At 36.1% G+C, this 21,939-nt stretch overlaps 2 protein-coding genes across 12 annotated transcripts in view; one reads left to right on the top strand and one right to left on the bottom strand.

Moving 5' to 3' along the window:
* Positions 1–7,235, top strand: part of LOC109822797 (myosin-2-like) — a 28,073-nt gene extending 20,838 nt beyond the window's left edge. For 2 of the 5 annotated variants that reach the window (XM_020389042.1, XM_020389043.1), the window contains 6 exons: positions 1,009–1,214; positions 1,288–1,423; positions 2,607–2,736; positions 4,341–4,435; positions 5,386–5,601; positions 6,634–7,235. In XM_020389042.1, coding sequence (XP_020244631.1) covers positions 1,009–1,214; positions 1,288–1,423; positions 2,607–2,736; positions 4,341–4,435; positions 5,386–5,601; positions 6,634–6,990 — 1,140 coding nt within the window. In that variant the 3' untranslated portion in view covers positions 6,991–7,235. Of the gene's footprint in view, positions 1–1,008; positions 1,215–1,287; positions 1,424–2,606; positions 2,737–4,222; positions 4,436–5,385; positions 5,602–6,633 lie in introns of those variants that run through there. The other 3 variants (XM_020389044.1, XM_020389047.1, XM_020389046.1) reach the window with 3 other exon arrangements.
* LOC109820415 (transcription factor IIIA) lies at positions 7,632–18,875 on the bottom strand. Of its 7 annotated transcripts, none has more exons than XM_020386554.1 (10): positions 18,718–18,875; positions 18,513–18,632; positions 16,062–16,205; positions 13,216–13,407; positions 12,734–13,132; positions 12,437–12,522; positions 11,900–12,179; positions 11,179–11,414; positions 10,632–10,775; positions 7,632–7,997 (listed from the first exon to the last, which is right to left on the bottom strand). In XM_020386554.1, exons 6-10 carry the CDS (start codon positions 12,437–12,439, stop codon positions 7,824–7,826), a joined length of 837 nt encoding a protein of 278 aa, XP_020242143.1. In that variant the 5' UTR covers positions 12,440–12,522; positions 12,734–13,132; positions 13,216–13,407; positions 16,062–16,205; positions 18,513–18,632; positions 18,718–18,875; the 3' UTR covers positions 7,632–7,823. The 7 variants fall into 7 exon arrangements, with proteins under 7 accessions (XP_020242143.1, XP_020242138.1, XP_020242140.1 ...); XM_020386549.1 differs by lacking the exon at positions 12,437–12,522 and having other exon boundaries at positions 12,734–12,915; positions 13,018–13,132; XM_020386551.1 differs by lacking the exon at positions 12,437–12,522 and having other exon boundaries at positions 12,734–12,915; positions 13,018–13,103.

Genomic DNA, 21,939 nt, shown 5'->3' with positions numbered 1-21,939 from the left:
TCATCTGGAATATATCTAATGTAGCCGAAGGAGTAAATGCAGAGAGAAATTCTTCCAAAAGGAATTCTCCCTCTCTATCTTTATAGTTATCTGTCCACATGTATTTCATTAATATATATCTACACCTAGTGAGTTTATTTGTGTGTGGGCATGTATGTATGCATACATGTGTCTACCTATGTATGTATGTACATAAAATACATATATGCATTTGCATATACATAAACTTTCCATCCAAACATCATCCTTTTCTTTAACCCCAATCTCTCTTTATATACAAGACTATATATAATATGTTATGGCATGCATGGACATAATCAAACACGCATATCACCATAACATATTAAATGTTCTAGCATCTGATTTTCCATGAGTTCCTATGTTGAATAATAGTATCCATGTCACTGAATGACTCGTATGCATGTGTCCCTCTAATCATAGAGAATTTGGTGCACACAGAAAACCAATTTTGTTAAAGGCTGTATTTCTATCAATTCACTAATGTGAAAAAGCTTATATACTGAAGATATTAATTATCAAATTTTGTGGGTGAAGCTTCTAAATGCCTAAACAGACTATTTGGAAATGCTTACCATGGTAAACTTTTTTAAAAATTTTTGCTGGGAAAGTTATTACTTTTGTACTGACTAGCAAAATGATGCTTTGGCTATTAGATTAGGGTCATATGTGTATACAGGAATTTCAATCTTGTTAAGACCTTCACGGGAAAAGAAACCCTTCTTATTTAGACTGTTTGCTCTTTATATTCTTCTGAAGCATATCAGTCATGATAATCCTTCTCCACTAGGATTCAAATAACTTTATCATGACTTTATTGATTTCCCAATCACTATCTTATTAATTTACAGATAATTCATTGTGCCTAATGTCAGATAAATTCCATCAATCAAAATATGTGATTGTGGTTATTTGGATGTAATCTTTAAGATAAATTTCCAAAGTGACACAGTAATTGATCTTATTTGATAATCTTTTGGATGCTTATAGGGTCAGCTGTTTACTCTTATGAAGCAACTAGAGAACACTACACCTCACTTCATACAATGCATTATGCCAAACTATAACAAGCTTCCTGGCGTATATGAGGATAAACTTGTGTTACAACAGCTCAGATGCTGTGGTGTTCTTCAGGCTGCAAGGATATCAAGGCTAGGCTATCAAACTCGGATGACACATTATCAGTTTGCTGAGAGGTAATATTCTTTCGTGTGCTCACAACAAGATTGCTTAAATAATGAATGCCTATTTAGCTAAGTTTCCTCTCAGATATGGCTTTCTCCTTCTGAAGAATGTTGCATCTGAGGATCCACTCTTTGTTGCACTTGCTGTTCTACGGAAATTCAGTATTCCTCCTGAAATGTATCAAGTTGGTTACACAAAGTTGTTTTTCCGCAGAGGACAGGCAAAATCCTTCCCATCAATTTCCACACTTATTTCTTTATCATATGCACTGAAATATATATCGCCATTTAATAATTTTCCTGTTAGATTACTTTGAATTGCGTTGGTAGGCGAAGAAGTTTTCTATGAGCATGTTAACCTCACGGTAGCTTTTTTGGCTAAAATATTAAGAACCAAAGTCATATTCTTAGCATAATTATGCTTCGGCTAAAACATTGGTCTGCACATCCTAGCATTTCATTAAAAGCCATTAACGAAACTTCCCAGTAGGAGGGTTTGATATATTTGTTGTGTATGTATATTATGTACCTTATATTGTACACGAGTTCTGTGCTGTTGTTGGTGAATTGGAATTGGCTTGGACCGATCTAAGCAAGTTTTATGTCTGTTATTTCATAGATATTATGAGGAATACATTTGTTTTTGTACGATTGAGTAATGTGACTGCCAACATTTGGGGAAAGAGCATGTCACAAAAATGACTCTGAAAGATTGGATTGATTTGAAATGGAAATAACAAAAATTTATTAAAACCTGTAGAGATAACACCGGAAAAAATTAGTTTATTTTGGTGTCCAGCAAAAGAAACTGCTTCTGTTCCATAAATTTCTTCTCAGTGGTTGTCATTTTCTACCTTATGATAATAATTAAATAGCATGAACTTACATTCTGTGGATATGCCAATCAATTCAATTCAAGGTTGACACCTATATAGACTTTTATTTCCTGATTTGAAATGGCAACTATTTTTATCCACTTATAATAAATTCACTATGGATTAGGCTTAACTGGAAACTATTATTGTTTATGGAAATACATGAATGGCACGTATTTCTTTTAAAGTTTACAAAAGTTATCTATAAAAATTTGCTATGTATTTTGATTAAGGCAGATTATAATGTACAGTAGAAAATAAAAACTCTAATAAGAATGATGACGTTAAAATCTTTTAACTAGTTTTTTTGTAAACAAATCATAATTTTAGTCAATAATAACAATTTACCTTTGTATATGCCATTGCTTATAACACATTTTTCATTGTGTTCGCTCAATGTGTGTTGTGGCTTTGGTTATTTGTTTGGCAGCATGATTATTAATTCTTTTCACTCTATTCTTTCTTTCTTTTCTTTTTCTGGATCCTACTGTGAAGTTATCTTATGGTTTTGACAATTGGCGGTCTTTAGATTGTTTTACTGGAAAACATCAGAAGCCATACAATGCAAAGAATTCTTTGGGTTCAGAAATCCCTTCGTAGTCTTCAAGGTCACCGGCATTTTCAAGAGGTTAAGAAAGGAGCTATTACGCTTCAATCATGTAAGACATAAACTCGTCACCTTTTTGTTTATACTAAATGATTTGGAAATTATTTCCAGGTAATTTAGGTGTTCGTCTTTTCAGAATATTCATCTGCACTACACAAATGGTTTTACATAGCTTAGAAGGTCTCATGTGAGCTTTCATCTTTATCTATATCATGCTTCCGAAATTGTAAAACGAAAGTCTTGCAAATTGTGAAGGTGCATCATAGATGCTTATGCTTAGCTTTCTCTTCTCCAATCCCTTCTTTTACTTTTGAAGATATGGATCCATTTTCCACTGCTCAGACTGTAAGAACCAGAAATATGTTAGTTTTTCCAATAACGAGGAAGGTCGTCGGTTTTCATACTTCATGTAAAACACTGCTAAGGAAAAAATTGATGACTAGCCAAAGGAAATCATATATTCTGTAGTTTCTAGAAATGTGCAATAACAATGTAAAAACGTAATTGGTTTTGGTTATTTAGCCTTTTGAGAACAATGTCATAATGAGCTGAAATGTCAATTTTGGTGCAAACAAGTATACACCCATTACTGGTATTACACTTCCCATTAGACTCTTTTATCTATTGTTTCTTCTGTCAGAATATTAGAGGGTTAGCATGGCATTTCTAATTTAACTGGAATTTTCCATCAACCTATACTTGAATAAACTCATTGCATGTGGATATATTTACCCTTATGTCCATTCCATTTTTTGTTCCACTTCTCTGTTATCAGATCGTTAGATGTACTTTTAACTCACCTTTTTCGGAAAATATGTGGAGTTCAAGTTGTAGTCTTCTCCTATGTTCAGTAGCCCACAGCCATGTACAGTCGATGGTAAAGTTATATGTATAATAGAATAATGTAGTATATACGAATATTAGGAGTTCTGAAGTTGCATCGACCTCTTTTTCCCCGGAATTCAACCATAACTACACATAAACAACCAATACTGTAAATATAAAGTTCTCTTTTCACTTGTTATGTTATCCTGATTACATAAAGGGGAGATGGCGATGGAACCCATTTCTTTCTTCGTGCACCTTTAGCACAGTTCTTTATAAATTGTTTTTAACTTGACAATATGCACTCAATGGTAAAGTTATAGGCACAATAGCATAATATTAGCACATGAATATTAGGTGTTCTGAAGTTGACATCGACCTCTTTTCCCCAGAATACAATCAAAACTAAACATAAACATAATCACTACAATCAACACTGTAAACATAATGATATTGCTTTCAGAAGTTTCTTTCTTCTTATTTTATTCTGATTACATAAAAGGGATATCGCAAGGAACCTTTTTTTAACTTTCTTGATTAATGCACTCTTAGAACCGTCATTCCTTGTGTTTTAACTTGGCAAAAGAAACATTTTAGATAAATTTACAGCACCTGGATCATGTTGTATTATGGTATTAAATTAAAATGAAATTTTTATTTTAATCTATTTTATTACTATCTTATGGGTGAAAACTGAAATTATCAAGACACAGAAAATGCCTGCCTACGTACATGGCAACTGAGTAAGTTGTAACACAGATGATTTTCAACCCTTATTTTCTGTTGACTAGCGTCCATCTTGTTTTCTTACTTATTTCCTTCATCTTGCAGTTATCCGTGGTTCATTGGTGAGAAAAAACTTAAAAGGTTCAAAGACATATTATAAAATAGTTACTCGAGAGGCAGTCCAAAATCAAGCAAACAAGGTACTTTATTCTATACAAAATAGAAAATTTTAGTTACCTATTCTTCTATCATTTCTTGTGCTGCTTGTTCTTGCATCTTGAATTTCAAAGCATCACATGGTGAACATGAATATTTTCTTATAGCCAGCAATCTCCTTTTGTAGTTGCAGCATGAAAGTTTATTTATATCACTCTCTTTCTTTTTTTTCTTCTTTTTTTTATTACCTTGCATAACTCGATCAACACATTATATGGAATAACCAAACATGTAGCGGAAAACACCATTTGAACACCTTGTTTCTTACATAAACCATATATATTATACCAACTGTGAAGCCACTGGTGAGCCATAGGTAGGTTCATTGAGTGGGTGGAGATGGCAAAAAAAAAGGTAATAATAATATTGATGCTGAAAGGAACTTAGCATCTATGTTTCAGTTCAGACATCTGAAATGGTCTTTCCATTTATAGGGTATGGCCCAAAACCTCAAACTTTTAAGGTATAAATCTCAACCCGAATTGTGAATCCGACCTGAACCTGACACAAAATTAATGGGTTCAAGTTTTTCGTGATTCATTCACATCAAAAGTAGCTGGGTTCAATTTACCCTTGTATCAGACATGTTTTTTATTCGGCTTTTCAACCTGTTTGACATAATCTATATAATCTTAATATGACAGTAACATGTATAGTTTAATGACTTTGAAACTTTTACTTGTCAGAAAGGTTTATGCGCCATGCCATGTAGTTTGCAGGCTGTAGCTATCCTTTTGATCAGTTTGTTTTTTCTATAAAATAATAGCAGTAATCATACTTGTTCTCTAATAACTTCATTTCCCCTTTCTATTGGAGATTGGAGAACTAGGAACACTAGTTGCTTATTCATATATTTGTGCAAGGATTCCTAACTTGAAACCACTTACACAAATTTTGTGACAAATATGAACAAAATTGAATTGTACGCTACTAGGGGGATACTGACAAGGTGAATGTTCAGACTGGGGCTTCAGCATTGGTGGAACTTGAGATGCAGGTTTTAAAGGCAGGACTTGCACTGAGACAAAAGGAGGAGGAAAATGTTCTTTTGAAAAAGCAACTTATGGAGTATGAGATGAAATGTTTAGACAATGAGGCAGCAATGAAGTCTATGCAGGAGTCATGGCAGAAACAAGTAATATCTTTGCAGGTGGATTTCTATTATGCGCTCGTTATATTCCTACAGTTACTGGTTATAGTTTCCTGCTTGCTATTAGAAGAAGATGTAGAATTTTGTATTTGACAGGTCAGGATCTCTTCTTCAAATTAAAAGAGTTGTATAGTTTTGGATCTATGTCAAAAGTAGTATACAATTATAGGAGAACCGTGCCCAATAATCCAGAACCTTGAATCTTAAAGTTTACTTTGTTTTTCCTTCCCTTTTCTTTTTTCTTAAAAAAGTTTCTTTTCGTCGAGATTTTTTTCCTTTTCTTTTTTGTTTTTAAAAAAGCTTCTTTGCTTTGTGCCTGGGTTTGTTTTTGTTTTGTTGGGTGTTTTCTCTTATGGTTGTGCTGTTGATGGGGCATACTATGGTCATGGGGGAAAAAATGCCAAACGTACATGTAGTTCAGCATTCAGTTGTTTCTTGTTTACATGTCTGTATTGAGATAACATTTTGGTGAAATTCTGGAAACTATTTAACACTAGCCATTGGATTTCTCAAGATTCATGTAAATGCATTAAGTGCTTCACTTTTTTCCCCCTCAAGTGCATAAGGTGCCATAAAAAAAAGACTTACTGTATTCTCTAAAAGGGTTACTAATGATCAAATGGTTGTTAAATATTGTTTTAAACTTAAGTTTGTAATTTGAGCCTTTCTTAAAATAATCACAAAATATGTAATATACACTCTCTGTACTATGGTGGTCGCCACTTATACTGCCCGAATAATTTTATTTACAATCCATGAACCTTTGATGGAATTATTATTTTGCCTCAATTTAGAGGAATGTTTAATCCTTTCTAGCTAAACCTAGTGGAAAATGTAATTTTATTGCACTTGATTCCCATGTGTATCTCAACCAAACAGGAGAAATACTGTCATCTGGAGTTCATGAGATATGAGTGTTAATGAAACATTTTAGGGCGTATAAGTGACTAAACTTCTCATGCTACAGGCGGTGATCTGAAATTAACCCTTGTTTTTTATCGATTTTGCATTCTTTTGTATATGAATCTGCAGGCAGTAAAGAACACTCACCAACCTGGACCAAATGGTGGAATAGGAAAAAACTCTGACAGCATACAGAATACTGTTGGTCCCTTGGTAAGAGAGTTTGAGCATAGAAAACAGGATTTTGAGGATGAAGCTCAAGTAATTATCGAGGCAAAGCTACCATGCTCGAGTAAAAACCCTGAGGAAGAGCTCCGGAAGTTGAAATCTCGGTTTCTTAAATGGAAAAAGGTTTACAATGGTCAGCTAAAAGATGCAAAGAAAGGAATTCGTAAGCTTGTGGTCTCAGATAGGAAGAAGGCGGTCTCAGACAAGAAGAGGACTCGTAGAAAATGGTGGAAATTGCGATGGTGCTTGACAAAATAGGATACAATTAAGATATCTGATAAACTACTTAACCAATTTATGCATTGTATTTTTCTTTCTTTCTCCATGATATTGTTTTATGTGCATAAGTGTGTTATTTGCACGTTTGGGTGGTGCTTTGGGTGTGTGCATGATGGGTGGTGCTTTGGGTGTGTGCATGATTGTAAGTTGTATAAAGTATATACACTTGATGTAGAAAACTTTTGAGATGTTACTTTCATGAATGTAATCTCTCTCTTTTTCTGTGTCGTCTGAACTCAGTCTACATGATTTGTATTCCTACTGTTCTAATATGTGTTGGCATTAACTGGACTCATGAGTCTTACTGATCGTTCAAGAGATCTTCAGCCGTGGGCTTTGAGGCTGGAGAGGCAGAAACGCTCAACAGGTGGAGAAACTCGTGAACTTCGCTGTAAAACCTGTGAACTTAGCCGTATTCCAGGAATGAGTTCATTTGTTTCTAAAATGGGAAGTCCTTTTTATCTGCAACCATTTGCCCAATGTTGGCAGATATTCCACCAGAAAATGTTCAAAGTACAGGTTCACGAATGTTTATCTGGCACCAACAAACCAATTGGTGGACTGAATTCTCCTGTTGCCCGTTGACGCATTGGAGAATTTCTGATGGTCCTTACAGCTAGTAATCAAATAATAGCTTAGATAATAAAGACTGTCAATGCCGCTTAGTTTAACAACAGATATATTAAGAGACTTCAACTAACTTGCCCATTTCAGTATTAACATTTCACAAAACAGACACCAGAAACTTTGCAGGTATATATGCATGTACATATGTATGAACTATATTTGGCATAACTTTGAGCTCGTCGTATCTATTGATCATCCGAAAGCAACCATCTCAAGTAGTTGATTCCATCGTTAACAGCAGAATCTTGATCAAGGGATGCAACTCTTTTTCGCATAAGCATTTCTACTGAAAAATCCTTCCTCTTCCTTCCACCCCTTGGCCTTGACCTCCACCTCTCATCAGCTTCCAAGAAGTCACCCTGAAATAAAAAGCAAACTTAACAACAATACAAAACAAGTCTACGTACCGCGCATGTATGTAACAAATAAATAAAGCCCAACAACATAGGGTTTAATTATGGCACTTCCGCTACTGGGGAGTGTGCCCACTTGTATCCTTGGCTCTTTTGTAATCATTTGTTGAACTTTAGTCGAATTGGTGGTTTTTCACAGCGCAGAGATATCACGCAAGAATCATGTAATAGTAACTTTTTCCCTTGGTTTAGCCAAAGGAAAAAAAAATGTATCCTTGTCATATAAGGGGATTTCCTCATGAAGATGAACCGGCTCAATCTCAACCAAGTGAAATTAGGGGTACCCTCATATAACACTTGGTTGAGGTTGAGCCACTCATTGTGTATGAGGAATTCCCTCATATGACATACGACACTCATTAACCTCTTAACAAAAAACCAAATTCCCACTAAATTGGTTGCAAAAAAGTAATTTACCATTGATCCTCATGAGTCACAACCTCTCAACTTGATGGAAAAATAATGTGATCTGTGCTAATAAAAATATTAGGAGGTATAAATGGCTACCCATAAGTTAGAATATCCCCATAAAACCTTCAAAATAGTAGGGCTGGGCATATTCGGTTCGGGTCGGTTTTAAGCGCAATCCGGATCCAATCCGAATTTTTTGAATTCTAGGGCTGGGCATATTCGGTTCGGGTCGGTTTTAAGCGCAATCCGGATCCAATCCGAATTTTTTGAATTCTCAAAACTCTCATCCAGATCCAGATTTTTTTTTAAGCGCAATCCGGATCCAATCCGAATTTTTTGAATTCTCAAAACTCTCATCCAGATCCAGATTTTTCCCCCTTCATCCGAATATTCGGCCCAACCAAAATTTGGATCGGTTTCGGTTTTGGTCCGAACTAATTCCATTTCACAAAAATCGGTTTCGGTTTTTAAGTTTATGAAAGGCTTAAGGGACCAATTTCTGGTTTCATAGACTCCAGTGCAGTATCTTGGCTGTTGGCCTCAATTACAATTAACCTCAGCTTGGTCCGGCCCATTATGCTTCATGTTAGATACTCTCTAATGAGAGCTGGGATCAACGGGGAAGTGATCGAGGCGTTCGATATCAACGACACGGCCAATGACGTCTACGAGTTCAACTTCGGCCACCACCCCTTTCAGGTCCTCAGCCTTTCCATTAATTTTAGTGCTTATATTAGAAATTGTGTCATGCAGTTGGTTGATGAATCTGAATGATATCAAACTGCTACAATCTCACTGCTTTTGTTAGGGTTAGGGATTTTTCAGTATTTATATTAGAGAATTCGGTTCGGGTTTTTTTCGGGCGGTTTAGGGGTTCAAACCGGATCCAGACCGGTTTAATTCGGTTCGGGCGGTTTAGAATCTTCTTCTCATCCATTTAATTCGGTTCGGTTAACCGGCCCACTTTTTCGGGCGGTTTTTTCGGTTGAACCGGTTTTTTCGGTTTTTGCCCACCCCTACAAAATAGTCTCTCTTGCAATTGGAAGACCTTACCACCTATCCAATTATGTTCATTTCTTCGTTTCTCATCAGCTCTTCTTGATTTCTTGGATTTTTTTTTTGAAATTTTTTTCCCTTTTTTTGGTGTGCGCGTGGGTCGGTTGTGTGTGCGTGTTCTTTTTTTGGTAGGGGTTGGGGGGTGTGGTTGCATTTGCACTCTTTGGAGATTTGCAGGGTTTTTTTTTTTTTTGGAGAATTCGACATTCAGTCAGAAAAACAAAAATCATGCCCTTGTGGACGAAATGAGGAAAAACCATGTGATTGCTATGATATCTATAACTATAAAAGACAGTAATGTTAAGTAGACTACGACTTTCATACTACTCTCACACTACAAGACACAATTGTGGAATCCTTCTCGTGAATTGCTATGAAAAATCATGGGATTTTAAGGACCCTGCATTTTTTGCATCTTGCAGTATGAGAGCAATACAAAACTTGTAGTGTAGTTATCATTACTAATTAATAATAGTTTCCAAGTTATCATTAGAAGAACTATTCAAGGATTTAGTTCCACATTCGATGTCCTTCAATATCCAGTGCACTTCCATGTTTGGTGCATCAAGAATTGACTATCTTAGATCAATGCAAGACAGAGGTTTTGTGATTTGTGCAAAGATACAAGGATTCCTTCCTTGCTACACTGCCTGCCCAGTGGATAGTTTTCACTTCACTAGAGTTATAAAATCAGGGATTAATTTCCGATAAACCACATGTACTATCGCCCAATTGTGGATAGACCCCTTAGTTCTATTATTTGCAGTTAAATCCAGACAGAATTATTTCCGACTCTTTCACCCCTTATGGGATTTATTTGTCAATAAACAGTTTTCTCCTTTATGGGCGGTCTATCTGCAATTGGGCTATAATACAGCAGGTCTATCCGCTACTAACCCCAAAATCAATGAAATGACAACGCGAAACCTATAAGATGCTACATGAATCACATAGTACTCATCCGAGCCCTGGCCGACCCTTACTACCGTATACTCAAGACCTCATAATCGGGTACACTATCAATTGACGGTCGCACCTCTCAATTTGATACACTATAAACTCTCTGTGCCTTATGTAGAACATAAAGATAAGTCATGAGTTTCACTAACTTACCAGTACATGAACATGAGCACCAGATTTCTCATGATTATCCCGGACATGTTTGTAAGAGAACTTTTGACCACACCCAGAGAATAGACAAGGGAATGGCCGAAGCTCTTCGTGTACAGCCTTTATATGCTTATTGAGGTTTGATTTCTGCAAATAACCAAAATAAGACCTTAAGCCATGACGAACAGCAAACAGACATCTAATAAAAGAATACTACCACTTCATTTATGTAAAGAATTGTTTGGAAGCTTTGATCTTGGATTGTTTCAAGAAACAAATATAAAACAGAAAGCTACTATAACCAATACAAGTATGTACGACATGCATATCTTCCATTGATTTTCAATCAAGAAATTTGACTTTTGTTTTACTTGCATAATTTACTTCTCATTTGGAAATGTAGACACTTTGTATAAACATGAAAACCATGTGACGAATAGGTTCTAAAGATTAGAAAGAGTAAATAATCACAGAAACTAGTAATCTCCCAAAGTCAGTTTGCTTTACATCAAAGAAACAGAAATATAATGGAGAAAGCTCTGAAGCTTACATTTGAGAATGTGTATTGGCAACCTTGGAAGTTGCATTTAATCCTCTCAGTTTCGACATTGCCTTCATGAATGCGTAGGTGACGCTTAAAGTTTTTCTTCAGCTGCTGAGTCCCACAAGTCTCACATAAAACATGTCGATGACTGGATTGCATATGCGCTTTCAGGCAATCAGAATTAGCGAATGCTTTCAGACAGCCTGGCTCAGCGCAAATGACCTCCACATAGTCCAATTTAACTGTTGAAGGACATCAAAGAATAGTAAAACTTGTGTGGTCCTTTTTTTGTAGTGGGTGAGGGTGGGGCTCTTTTTTTGTGTGTTTTTTTTTTTTTTTTTTTTTGGGGGGGGGGGGGTGTCTATAGTTTCAGTATATATTAAATAAACATACAAGATCCAACAGCAAAGGTTATAATGAATAACCATAAAGAATGTAGAGATTTTGTCAAAGCCTCTAAAGATCTCTTATCATCCTAACCATAGCAAATTGTTATGCCAGTTAACAAAGTGTTCGCTGTAGGAGGGTGATAGATAATTCATATACACAGAAAGATTCAACTGAAAAGGGTCTGATGAATAACAAAAAAGAACTAGAGATTAGTCTGAAGACCAGAATAATCTTATCATCATAAACATAGAAAATTATTATGCCAGTGTAATGAAAGTTGACCAAATGAGAGGGTGGTGAAAAGTAAAAAAACATTTTGCGATCAAAAGCGGCTTACCATGTGAATCCTCATGCTTCCTCAATTTAGATGCATACTTAAACGTCTTGCCACATCCAACTTCCGAGCAAATATATTGTTTTTCACCCTCCACAGAGGACTCATCACCATGCATTTCTTTGACATGCCTTGTCATATTTCCTTGAAAAGCAAACCTTTTCTTACAGTTTTCCATGGGACAATCAAATAGTTTTCCTTGGTGCTTAAGCAAATGACGATTCAGATGGTCTTTTCGTCTGTAGTTAAGGTAGCAATCCTCAATCAGGCAAGTAAAAGGCCTCTGTAATATGAAACAAGACCACTCTGAATTTGGCATGTTGGAAAAAATATCCAATATTGAACATCAAAGGTATCAAGTAAGTCCAAAACGCAATGATGTCATATTGCAACAAACAGCTTTTTGTTTCATTTGTACATCTGAGAGAGCAAAAAAAGGATAAAGTAGGTTGACAACTAGGTGCAGTAAGAAACCATTATGCCAAACGAGCAAAAAAAGAAAGGATAAAAGTAGGTTGACAACCAGTTGCAGTAAGAGACCATTATGGCGGTTTGGCATATGCAATACAAGTGTAGATAAACTCGATTTCAGTATAACTACTCTCTTCAGCTTTTCCAACAGATTCCTATTAAAACGAATTTCTTATTAATGTGTAGTAGTACCGTACAACTCGCATTCAGAAATAGACTACACCGTATTCCCCAGAACATTATAATGGCGAGGGCACAAAACAATTTAAAAAGAATACCAAAACACAGCATAGCGATATATTATGCAAATCTGTACAGACAGCATAATCAATATAACTAAAAAAAGAACTCCAGACAAGGGCAAACCTCATAGGAAGATATGGCGTGAATTGAGGCTGTCTTGATGGAGCTTCTCAGGAGGTCCCCCACCTGATACTGGTCCATTCAAGAAAAGAAACACCTGCCTCTCGCATTTTGGAGTTCTTTATATGGGATCCAATGCTTCACGCTTTATCCAAGGTGCTTTTGAGCACCAACATAATACCTTCCTGCAAAACCATTCCCACCATTCGATATGTAGCTTTAAAGAGTAATGTGGCTGTTTAATTTATTGCTTAAATTCATTATATCTCAGCAAGCAACATACATACATTCATTGTTCTTGTACGGCGTAAAAATACATATTTCAAGAGTTTCCAGTCATGCAAATCCACCAATCCACTCTCAATGCACGAAACTATATATAACATCCCTGTATATGAATCACTATATCCAAAAAAAACTAGATAAAAATGCAACCAATAATGCAATTAATATAACTAAAACAAGTATTCCAGACAAGGGCTAACCTTATAGGATGATATGGCGTGAATTGAGGCTGTCTTGATGGAGCTTCTCAGGAGGTCCCCCACCTGATACTAGTCCATTCAAGAAAATAAATACCTGCCTCTTGCATTTTGGAGTTCTTTGTATGGGATCCAATGCTTCACGCTTTATCAAAGGTGTTTGAACACCAACGTAGTCACTCAAAAACCTATAACCTGCAAAACCATTTCTTTCAATCCCACCAGTCTATATGTACCTTTAAAGAATAACATGAATGTTTAATTTACTACTTCAATTCGTTATATCTCAACAAGTAACATACATTCGTTCACTGTTCTTGTACGACATAGAAATACATGTTTCAAGACTTTCTAGTCATGCAAATCACATACATTCGTTCACTGTTCTTCTACGACATAAAAATACATGTTTCAAGACTTTCCAGTCATGCAAATCTACCAATCCACTTTTAGCTTTCTATCTAGAAAAGAACATATAAAATAACTATACGTAGGCCAGGGATGCATAAGATTATTTATATGACGCAGAAATTGCTAGGACTAAGAAAATCATTTGTAGCATTAATTAAACCAAAACTTCAGGGGAGAGACAACATTGCAAAAGGATAAGTTGAAGATCAATACAATCAAGAGCAAACAACCAATTTAGAGAACTCTCAAGTTGGCATTTTAAGTATTTTTTAGGAGAATTCTTTAAAAAAGGACCTTTTTACAAAATAATTAGCAAAATTGACATTGTGAAAATATTAGCAAAATCAACCTCTTTTTGGCCAGCGGCCAAAAAAAGGTCGATTTTGTAAAATATCAACTTTAAAATACATGGGACTAGTCGTCTCGTATAATTAGTTCTTGTTAATTAAACATTAACCATTTCAGCACAAAGCACATGTGACTTAACTGTAATTAGCGACCACCAAGGTTATAGAAAGCGCTAGGCGGCCTAGGCGTTGGATTCGATGCCTAGACTTAACTGTAATTAAACATTAACCTTTTTGGTGCAGGAGGTTTTGTTGAGGGTTGGAAGAGGTAGAGGTGTTCATAGATGGATTTTGAAGGTCGCAAAACGTGGAGGTTACAACGGAGGAAATCATGATCAACGTCTAAAATATGCAGTCTATATAGGCAGACCATGCTCCCCTAGGTGCTCCAAAAACATAGGTGGACAACCTAGGCACCGCCTAGGCACTAGGTACCAGGTAGGGGGCCAATGTACCGCCTAAGTCTAGGCATATGCCTAGGCAAATTAGGCAAGAGGCTTTTTAAAACATTGGCGACCACTAATTACACAAGATTGCTATTTTTTTGTATTTTAAAGTCGATATTTTGCAAAATCGACCTCTTTTTGGCCAGCTGAGATGAGCAGGCAAAAACAGGTTGATTTTGCTAAATATTTTCACAAAAGATCAGTTTTGCTAATATTTTTTCAAAAATGGTGTTTTTTAAAAATTCTCCTATTTTTAAAATATAACTAACCATCCACAGATGAAATTAATCTCGTAATAAATTTAATTAAAATAATCTATAAAAACTAACAAAATAAACCAACCCATCTTCTCATAAATTCAGAATAAATCTTAAATTACACTGACCCCATAATAGTCACTGTTAATGGAAGGATAGGATTCACATAGTTGACCCAAAACATGGAATAAAGTTTTGTCATCGTCGTCGTCGTCGTTGTTGTTCAACAAAAACGACGTAGAAGTTATACATGGGACTCCGTGGGATTGCAAAAACACAAAGATGTTAATTAAGTACACCAGTCAAGTATTACATCACACTTAATGCAAAAAAAAAGAACATTCCTGTTATAAGTCCAGGATAAACAACAGTGCTTCCTTGGACGTGATTTCATGCAATAGCACTGGATTATAACCAACAAGCAAGGTTTTAAATGTCGGCCGACATGTCAACCGACATATCAGTTTGAGGGCTTGAGCGACACGACATGGGCATTTTTAACTCATATGTCGGTTTTCAGGGCCAAATTAAAAATATTGGGACCATATCGGGCATATCGACCGATTTTTCAGCCTTAAAAAATTGACCGATATAGTCCTTTTTTTAGATTTGTTTTTTGTTATCGGGTTTTAGTGATAAAAACCCAAACCCGTTTGACCCGTTCTTATGTTTAAGGGTTTCTTATGAAACCGATAGAAAGAAAAGAGAGAAATTAGGGCTACAACGGACTTGAGAAACGATCACTCCTTTCGTTGACGACGACGTCATTCCCCCACCTCCATCTCGGACCCCTGTTGTCCATCTCCAGTTGCGTCCCGAAATCCAAACTCTAACCAAACCCGAGAGTGGCAGGGTATCCCGTCGTCGGGATAAAGGGCAAAGGGTTTTCAGTGACCCATCCAAAGGACCACAAGCAGACGAAGAAGAAGAAGAGCCCCGACACTACCTCCCTGCAACGTCTCGTCGTCGGCACTGCCTCCCTGCGACGTCTTGTCACTGGCACTGCCTCCCTGCGACGTCGGAATCCACTCATCATCGGCGCCGCCTCTAGAATTTATAAAGTATGATTATATTGAATTTAGGAATGCTTAGATTACATTTAGGACATAATATTATACATATGCGCACCACCCGATATGACAATCCAATATTTAGTCCATGTCCCCCGATATATCCCTGATTTTCGCTATCCGACATGGATTTTAACCATCCGACATGAACCCGACATCCGACATTTAAAACCTTGCCAACAAGGAAGAATAACCAAAACTAAATTCCGCCTCCATTCAATAGCAAAATAATTCAGAAGAAATCAATCAAAGTTTATAAATACATAGTTAATAATGACTTTTATGATGTGATAGAGAAATCATGAAAGCAGTAACCACCTCGAGAGAGTGACCCTGCATGTGTTGTTTCAGGTAAGCTGGCTTCCTAAAACTTGCATCACATTCTTTACAAGTGTACCACACCTTCTTGCCCTTGTTTGTTTCAGAATTGTTGTCATCAGCCTCTGCCTGCTTAATTTGATCCTGAATATATATTATATTATGTTAGAAACAACTAAAGAAGTTGAAAATAGTTCAAAAGAAGTAAAGTCTATTGGCCCCATTCAACTTAACATTACCATTAATTATTAAAAAAAATCTAGTTTACCTAGAGTTAAATATACACAAAGCCCCATTCAACTTAACAATACCATTAATTATAAAAAATTCTAGTTTACCAAGAATTAAATATACACAAAATAACATCTGAATCGTAAAGCTTTCACCTCCCAATCATTTGAATTTGGGATTTTTTTCTTTTACCTATATACGTCCTAATCGACCATATTTGCAAATTTACGCCCTAAACCCTAAACCTAGATGTTTGATAATTTACTCTCCCAACTATGCGGCATTGAGTTAAAATACAACCCAAACAGTGTTTTAAAAGCAAAAGGCGAGGTCAATGCGATGAGGACTTATGTTGCTTGAGGTGAGATGCCCCAAAAAAGGCAACTGGCTAAGTGAACCGAGGTGATAAATATTCAAAAATTCATAATGATTAAAAATAATATGGAAATATCAATAAATAGTAGCAAGACAAATTAATCACATCCAAAATTTCAGTCATGAATCTAGTACATAAACCATCTAAATTTAGTAAATAACAAATATTGAATAGTAATATTGTTTAGTAATTGCTAACAAAAATAATTAAGCCGCAAACTTTGAACTTTAAGGTTCAAATTGTGGCATGTCCTCAAAATGATATTAGTAATAAAGTACACAACAACAAAAAATAGCGAAAAAATTGACCAAGAAAAAAAGAAACACAAATATTTAACAAAAACAAACTTTACTATATAGAACATCTTATGCACCCTCAAAATTTTGAAAAAGAGAAACACCTCACGCCTTGAGCATCTGAGGCGCTAAAACAAGGTCATGAGGCATCAAGACGAGGTCATGAGGCGCCAAGGTGAGAACTTGAGAAGACAAAACACTCTCCTTAGTAATCTTCATTACATGGCAATACTCAAGGCGCTAAGTTAAAAGATCGCTTCACCGGAGTGTCTAAGGCCCTATGCCACATCGCTTTTAGAACACTGAGCCCAAATTTATGTAGCTACTTTTCAAATAGTGTAAAGGGGAAATTTCAGCTAAACTAGGGGAGTTAGTCGTAGAACTAAGAACTAGAACTAGGATAATTTATGGTATAAAAGCTTACAGTGTTAGTCAATTAGAACAAGAACTAGGATAAACTTTTAGCGTGTAAGTCAACTAGACTAGAACAAAATTAGAATTGGAATAATGGTAAAAAAAATTCCACTTCTCTATTTCTCTATTCAAAAATAAGAATTCTAGTCTCTCAAATTGTCCCAAGTTTTAGGCTAGAACTACTTAGTAAAAAACTAGAACTCTCCTTTTCATTTCTTATTTTTCTTTTTTATACTTCTTTTATTTTCTCTGTCCTCTCTTCTTCCGATGGTCATAACATCATCTGACTATGCTATCAAATTGGACCACCTCTCCTACTCCTCTTCATATGTTATTTTCTTTTTCCTGAATATTAGATTTACATAATTATTTTGAAGTAAATAAATCATGGATCCATAATTTATTAAAATTTTATTGAAATTGAGAGACTAGGGTAAGAGATTTAGGAGTGGAAAAAGGAAGGATGTAGGAAAAAAACCTTAATCGTTGAGACTTGTACTATGATAATTCATAAAAATAAAAGAATTATGAACTACTATTATAATAATTAATAACAATATATAGTATTATAACCAAAAACTATTCAACAATAACTAACATTATATTAAATAATTATTAATAAATAATAGTAAGTTTAAAAATAGTAGTTATATAATCAAAATCCAAAAATTATGTACTTCTTGATCATCACAAATTATCCCACTCTTTTTATCAAAATATCCCACTTTACAAAATTGTTCCCAATTATTCCAATAAAATATCCTACTTTCAAAAGATGGTCCCACTTTAACAATTATTCCACTTCTAGTGAAAATGTTCCAATTGATTGACGAACAATTAGGAATACCCTTGGAATATTCCTGAACGTAACTTCTGATGGAATCGGGAGGTAAATCAGCACATATCTAGAGTTTAGGGGCATATTTGCAAATAAAGTTGATTTTGGGTATACAGGTAAAAAACCGCTGAATTTTTTAACAAATTAAATTATATGATCTGCCCGACTCAACTCAAACAGGACCAACTATCATCAAATTTGAATAATAAAGATCAGAGCTTCTTAGTTGATTTCAACTCTTTCAATCTGGTTTAAAATGCAAAAGAAAAAAAAAACAAAAATCAAAGTTATTATACCTTATGATAAGTAAGAACGTGAGATCTGATGAGAGACTTCTTCGATCTGCAGATTCCACAATATTCGCAATAATACCGCCTAATATCCCTAAAAATTGGTTTCTTAATCTCTTCTCCCATCTGATCTCACCAAACAAAATCATCGATCAATTCAGTACTTTTTGCTCAAATTTAGGATTGATCGGATAACTGAACCAAAATTTACCTCATGATCTGTTTCCGACATCACAGTCGCCGACGTCATCTCTATGCGCCGGCGATGGTCTCTTGAAATCAGGGTTTCTTCGGATCGGCGGCGCGAAAATGGGGATTCACTAAAGAAATTGAAACCTAGGGTTTTTAAGGACCTCTTTTGGAGGAACACGTGGCGATGTGTGGAGGTTGATGCGTTTTATGAGGGACAAATTTTCAAAACCAACCTATTTCCACTTTTAATTGCAAAAAAAGACCCGTTTGGGTTTTATTTAGAGAAACCGACCTGGTTTCAGCACTGTCGCTGAAACCAGGTCGGTTTCTCTAAAAAAACTTACGAAACTACACGGGAATTCAACTCCCGTGAAGTTTAGTACGTTTTTAAACTTCACGGGAGTTCAACTCCCGTGAAATTTAAAACCATCATTAAACTTCACGGGAGTTCAACTCCCGTGGAGTTGCAGGGTAAACTCCAGCGAGCAACTCGCTGGGAAATCTGGCCTCCAGCTTCACGGGAGTTCACGGGAGTTGAACTCCCGTGAAGCTGCAGGCCAAATTTCCCAGCGAGTTGCTCGCTGCGGATTTTACCCTGCAGTTTCACGGGAGTTGAACTCCCGTGAAACTGCGGGCTATATATACGCAGCGACAGAACCCCCTCCCTCAGTTCTCTCTCCCCACAACCGCCCCCAAACCCTAGCCTCTCTCCGCCGCCGTCCACGGCGATTCCGACCCCAGCCCCCCAAATTTGACCGCCGGCCACTGTTTCCGACCGCCAGCACTCCTTTCCGACTGTTTGCCCTTGATTCCGACCGCCGGAACAGTCAACTTCGCCGGATTTCGACAATTTGAGGGTAAATTCCTCCCAAAATTTGATTGTCTCTTAATTTCTTGTAATTTCTCGCTATTTAATGGTGATTATATGTAAAAAATTATATTTTAGAATTTAATTGTGAAATTTTTATGATTTATGTGAAGAAAACTTAAATAATTTTGTCGATTTAGAGGGTAAATTAGAAAATAATGTAAAAAATAGTGTTACTACATATGTATGACATCTAATTAATTTTAAAAAAATTGTGTTATCAATAATTTTGTCGATTTTAGAATTTCATTGTGAATAAGTTATGAAATTAGTGCTATATGACATCAATTAAAAAATCTAAAAATTAGTGCTATATGACATCAATTAGATTTGAGAATTTAATTGTGAATTTTATGAATTATGTGAAGAAAACTTAAATTATTTTGTCGAGTTAGAGGGTAAATTATCAATAATGTAAAAAATAGTGTTGGTACATATGTATGACATCGGTATATGAATCAGTATATGAATTTGTAAAAAATTATGATTCCCTAAAATTGATATAGGATTTAATTTTAAGTAACAATAAATTTTTAAAGTCTTTTCGTGTAATATTGATCTTGAATGTTTTACTCTTCAGAGGTAATGATGAACGATCGAATCGTAATTTTGTGTTCGTATGATGGGAAGATTAAATACCTCGAAAATAATATGCCCGTTTATGAAGGAGGTACGACGAGACCATTGTTTATAACAAAATCGTGTACTTTCGATGAGTTGGTTAATGAATTGCACAAACTTACATTAACCAACTCACGTGAGTATCACCTTAATGTTATTTGCAATTATCCTGTCGTGGAGAACAGGACAAGCGGCATTCAAATATCAAGTGACTACGATATGAGTCTAATTGGAGTCTTACATGACGAGAAGCGTTCGATTGAATTGTTCATTGAAAAACATCAAAGGAATTTGGGCAAATCGTTGAATTATGATGGAATGTATTCCCGCATGTTGGAAGACCCTGATGTTGATTCCGTTGGTTTTTTATCTCCTCAACAAGATGAAGGTTGGACACAATCACAATATATGAGCGGTCCTTCGCTTGTGGGCACTTCGAATGCGGTCGATACTAACACGGGAGTTCAAGAAGATAATGCAAGTGTTGAATCTGAGAATGATGATGAAGAGGAGGGCTTACAAATTGATAGCATGACCTTGATAGATCGTGATGAAGGGGACAACCACCACATTGACGGGTGTTATGCTAATAATGAGTATGTTGTCTTAGAGGATCCGCCGCCCGATGAACTTCAAGGAGAAGAATGGATCGATAACTCCGTGATGGAAAGTGTTCCTATTGGCACTAATAGCGGTCATGATAATGATGAAGAGGATGGCTTACAAATTAATAGCATGACCTTGATAGATCGTGATGAAGGGGACAACCACCACATCGACGGGTGTTATGCTAATAATGAGTATGTTGTCTTAGAGGATCCGCCGCCCGATGAACTTTAAGGAGAAGAATGGATCGATAACTCCGTGATGGAAAGTATTCCTATTGGCACTAATAGCGGTCATGATACACAGGGCGAGGACTTCTCATTCGTGAAGGGAGATCTATATGAGAGCAAGGAGAAATTGATCCATGCGCTTCGCTCGTACGCCATTGCAAAAAATGTCAAGTTTAGGCCAACAAAAAATAATACTACAAGCTATAATGCGGTTTGTTTCTATCGCAAAGATGGCGATGATGAAGATATTGGTGGACACCACGACGGCAATGCGAAATGTCCGTGGAAGCTTAATTCACGCTCCGGTGTAAGAGTAGGCGGGCAATTCAAAATCACGGCATACAACGGACTCCACACTTGTAGCAATCCTCGATTAGAGATGAATAACAAGAATGCATCCTCTTCCTTCATATATCGATTGATTTTACCGCATCTGAGGGAGGATTTTGATCTAAGGCCGAAAGATATTCGTCTTCTAGTGCAAAAAGCCACCAACTTGGATGTATCATATCACAAGTGTTGGAATGCTAGGAGGAAGGCGATGATAAAAATATTCGGTGATTGGGATAAATCGTATGAGATCTTACCTCATTATCTTGAAGCACTCAAAAGAGAAAATCCAGGAACTGTCTACGCGGTATGCCAATATAGTCACTAGTTGCTAAAACATTCTACAGACTTAATAACTTCTTTCTACGACGTCGCGAACTTGGTGAAAATATCCGCTCGGAGCTCACACCGAAAAATGATGAAATGTTAGCAGCTCGGATTGTACAAGCTCGATCCTTTCATGTCGTAAGATACAGTTTTAATGAATGGGAAGTCATTGAGGGAATATCACATAGAGAAAATCGCTCTTATAAAGTTAACATGTTAGTGGATCACTCGTGTACGTGCACTTGCAACGTACCGCAAT

The sequence above is a fragment of the Asparagus officinalis genome, chromosome 8 (assembly GCF_001876935.1).
Source record: "Asparagus officinalis chromosome 8, Aspof.V1, whole genome shotgun sequence".
Lineage (NCBI taxonomy): Eukaryota > Viridiplantae > Streptophyta > Magnoliopsida > Asparagales > Asparagaceae > Asparagus > Asparagus officinalis.
This window is presented reverse-complemented; position numbering and strand designations above follow the sequence as displayed.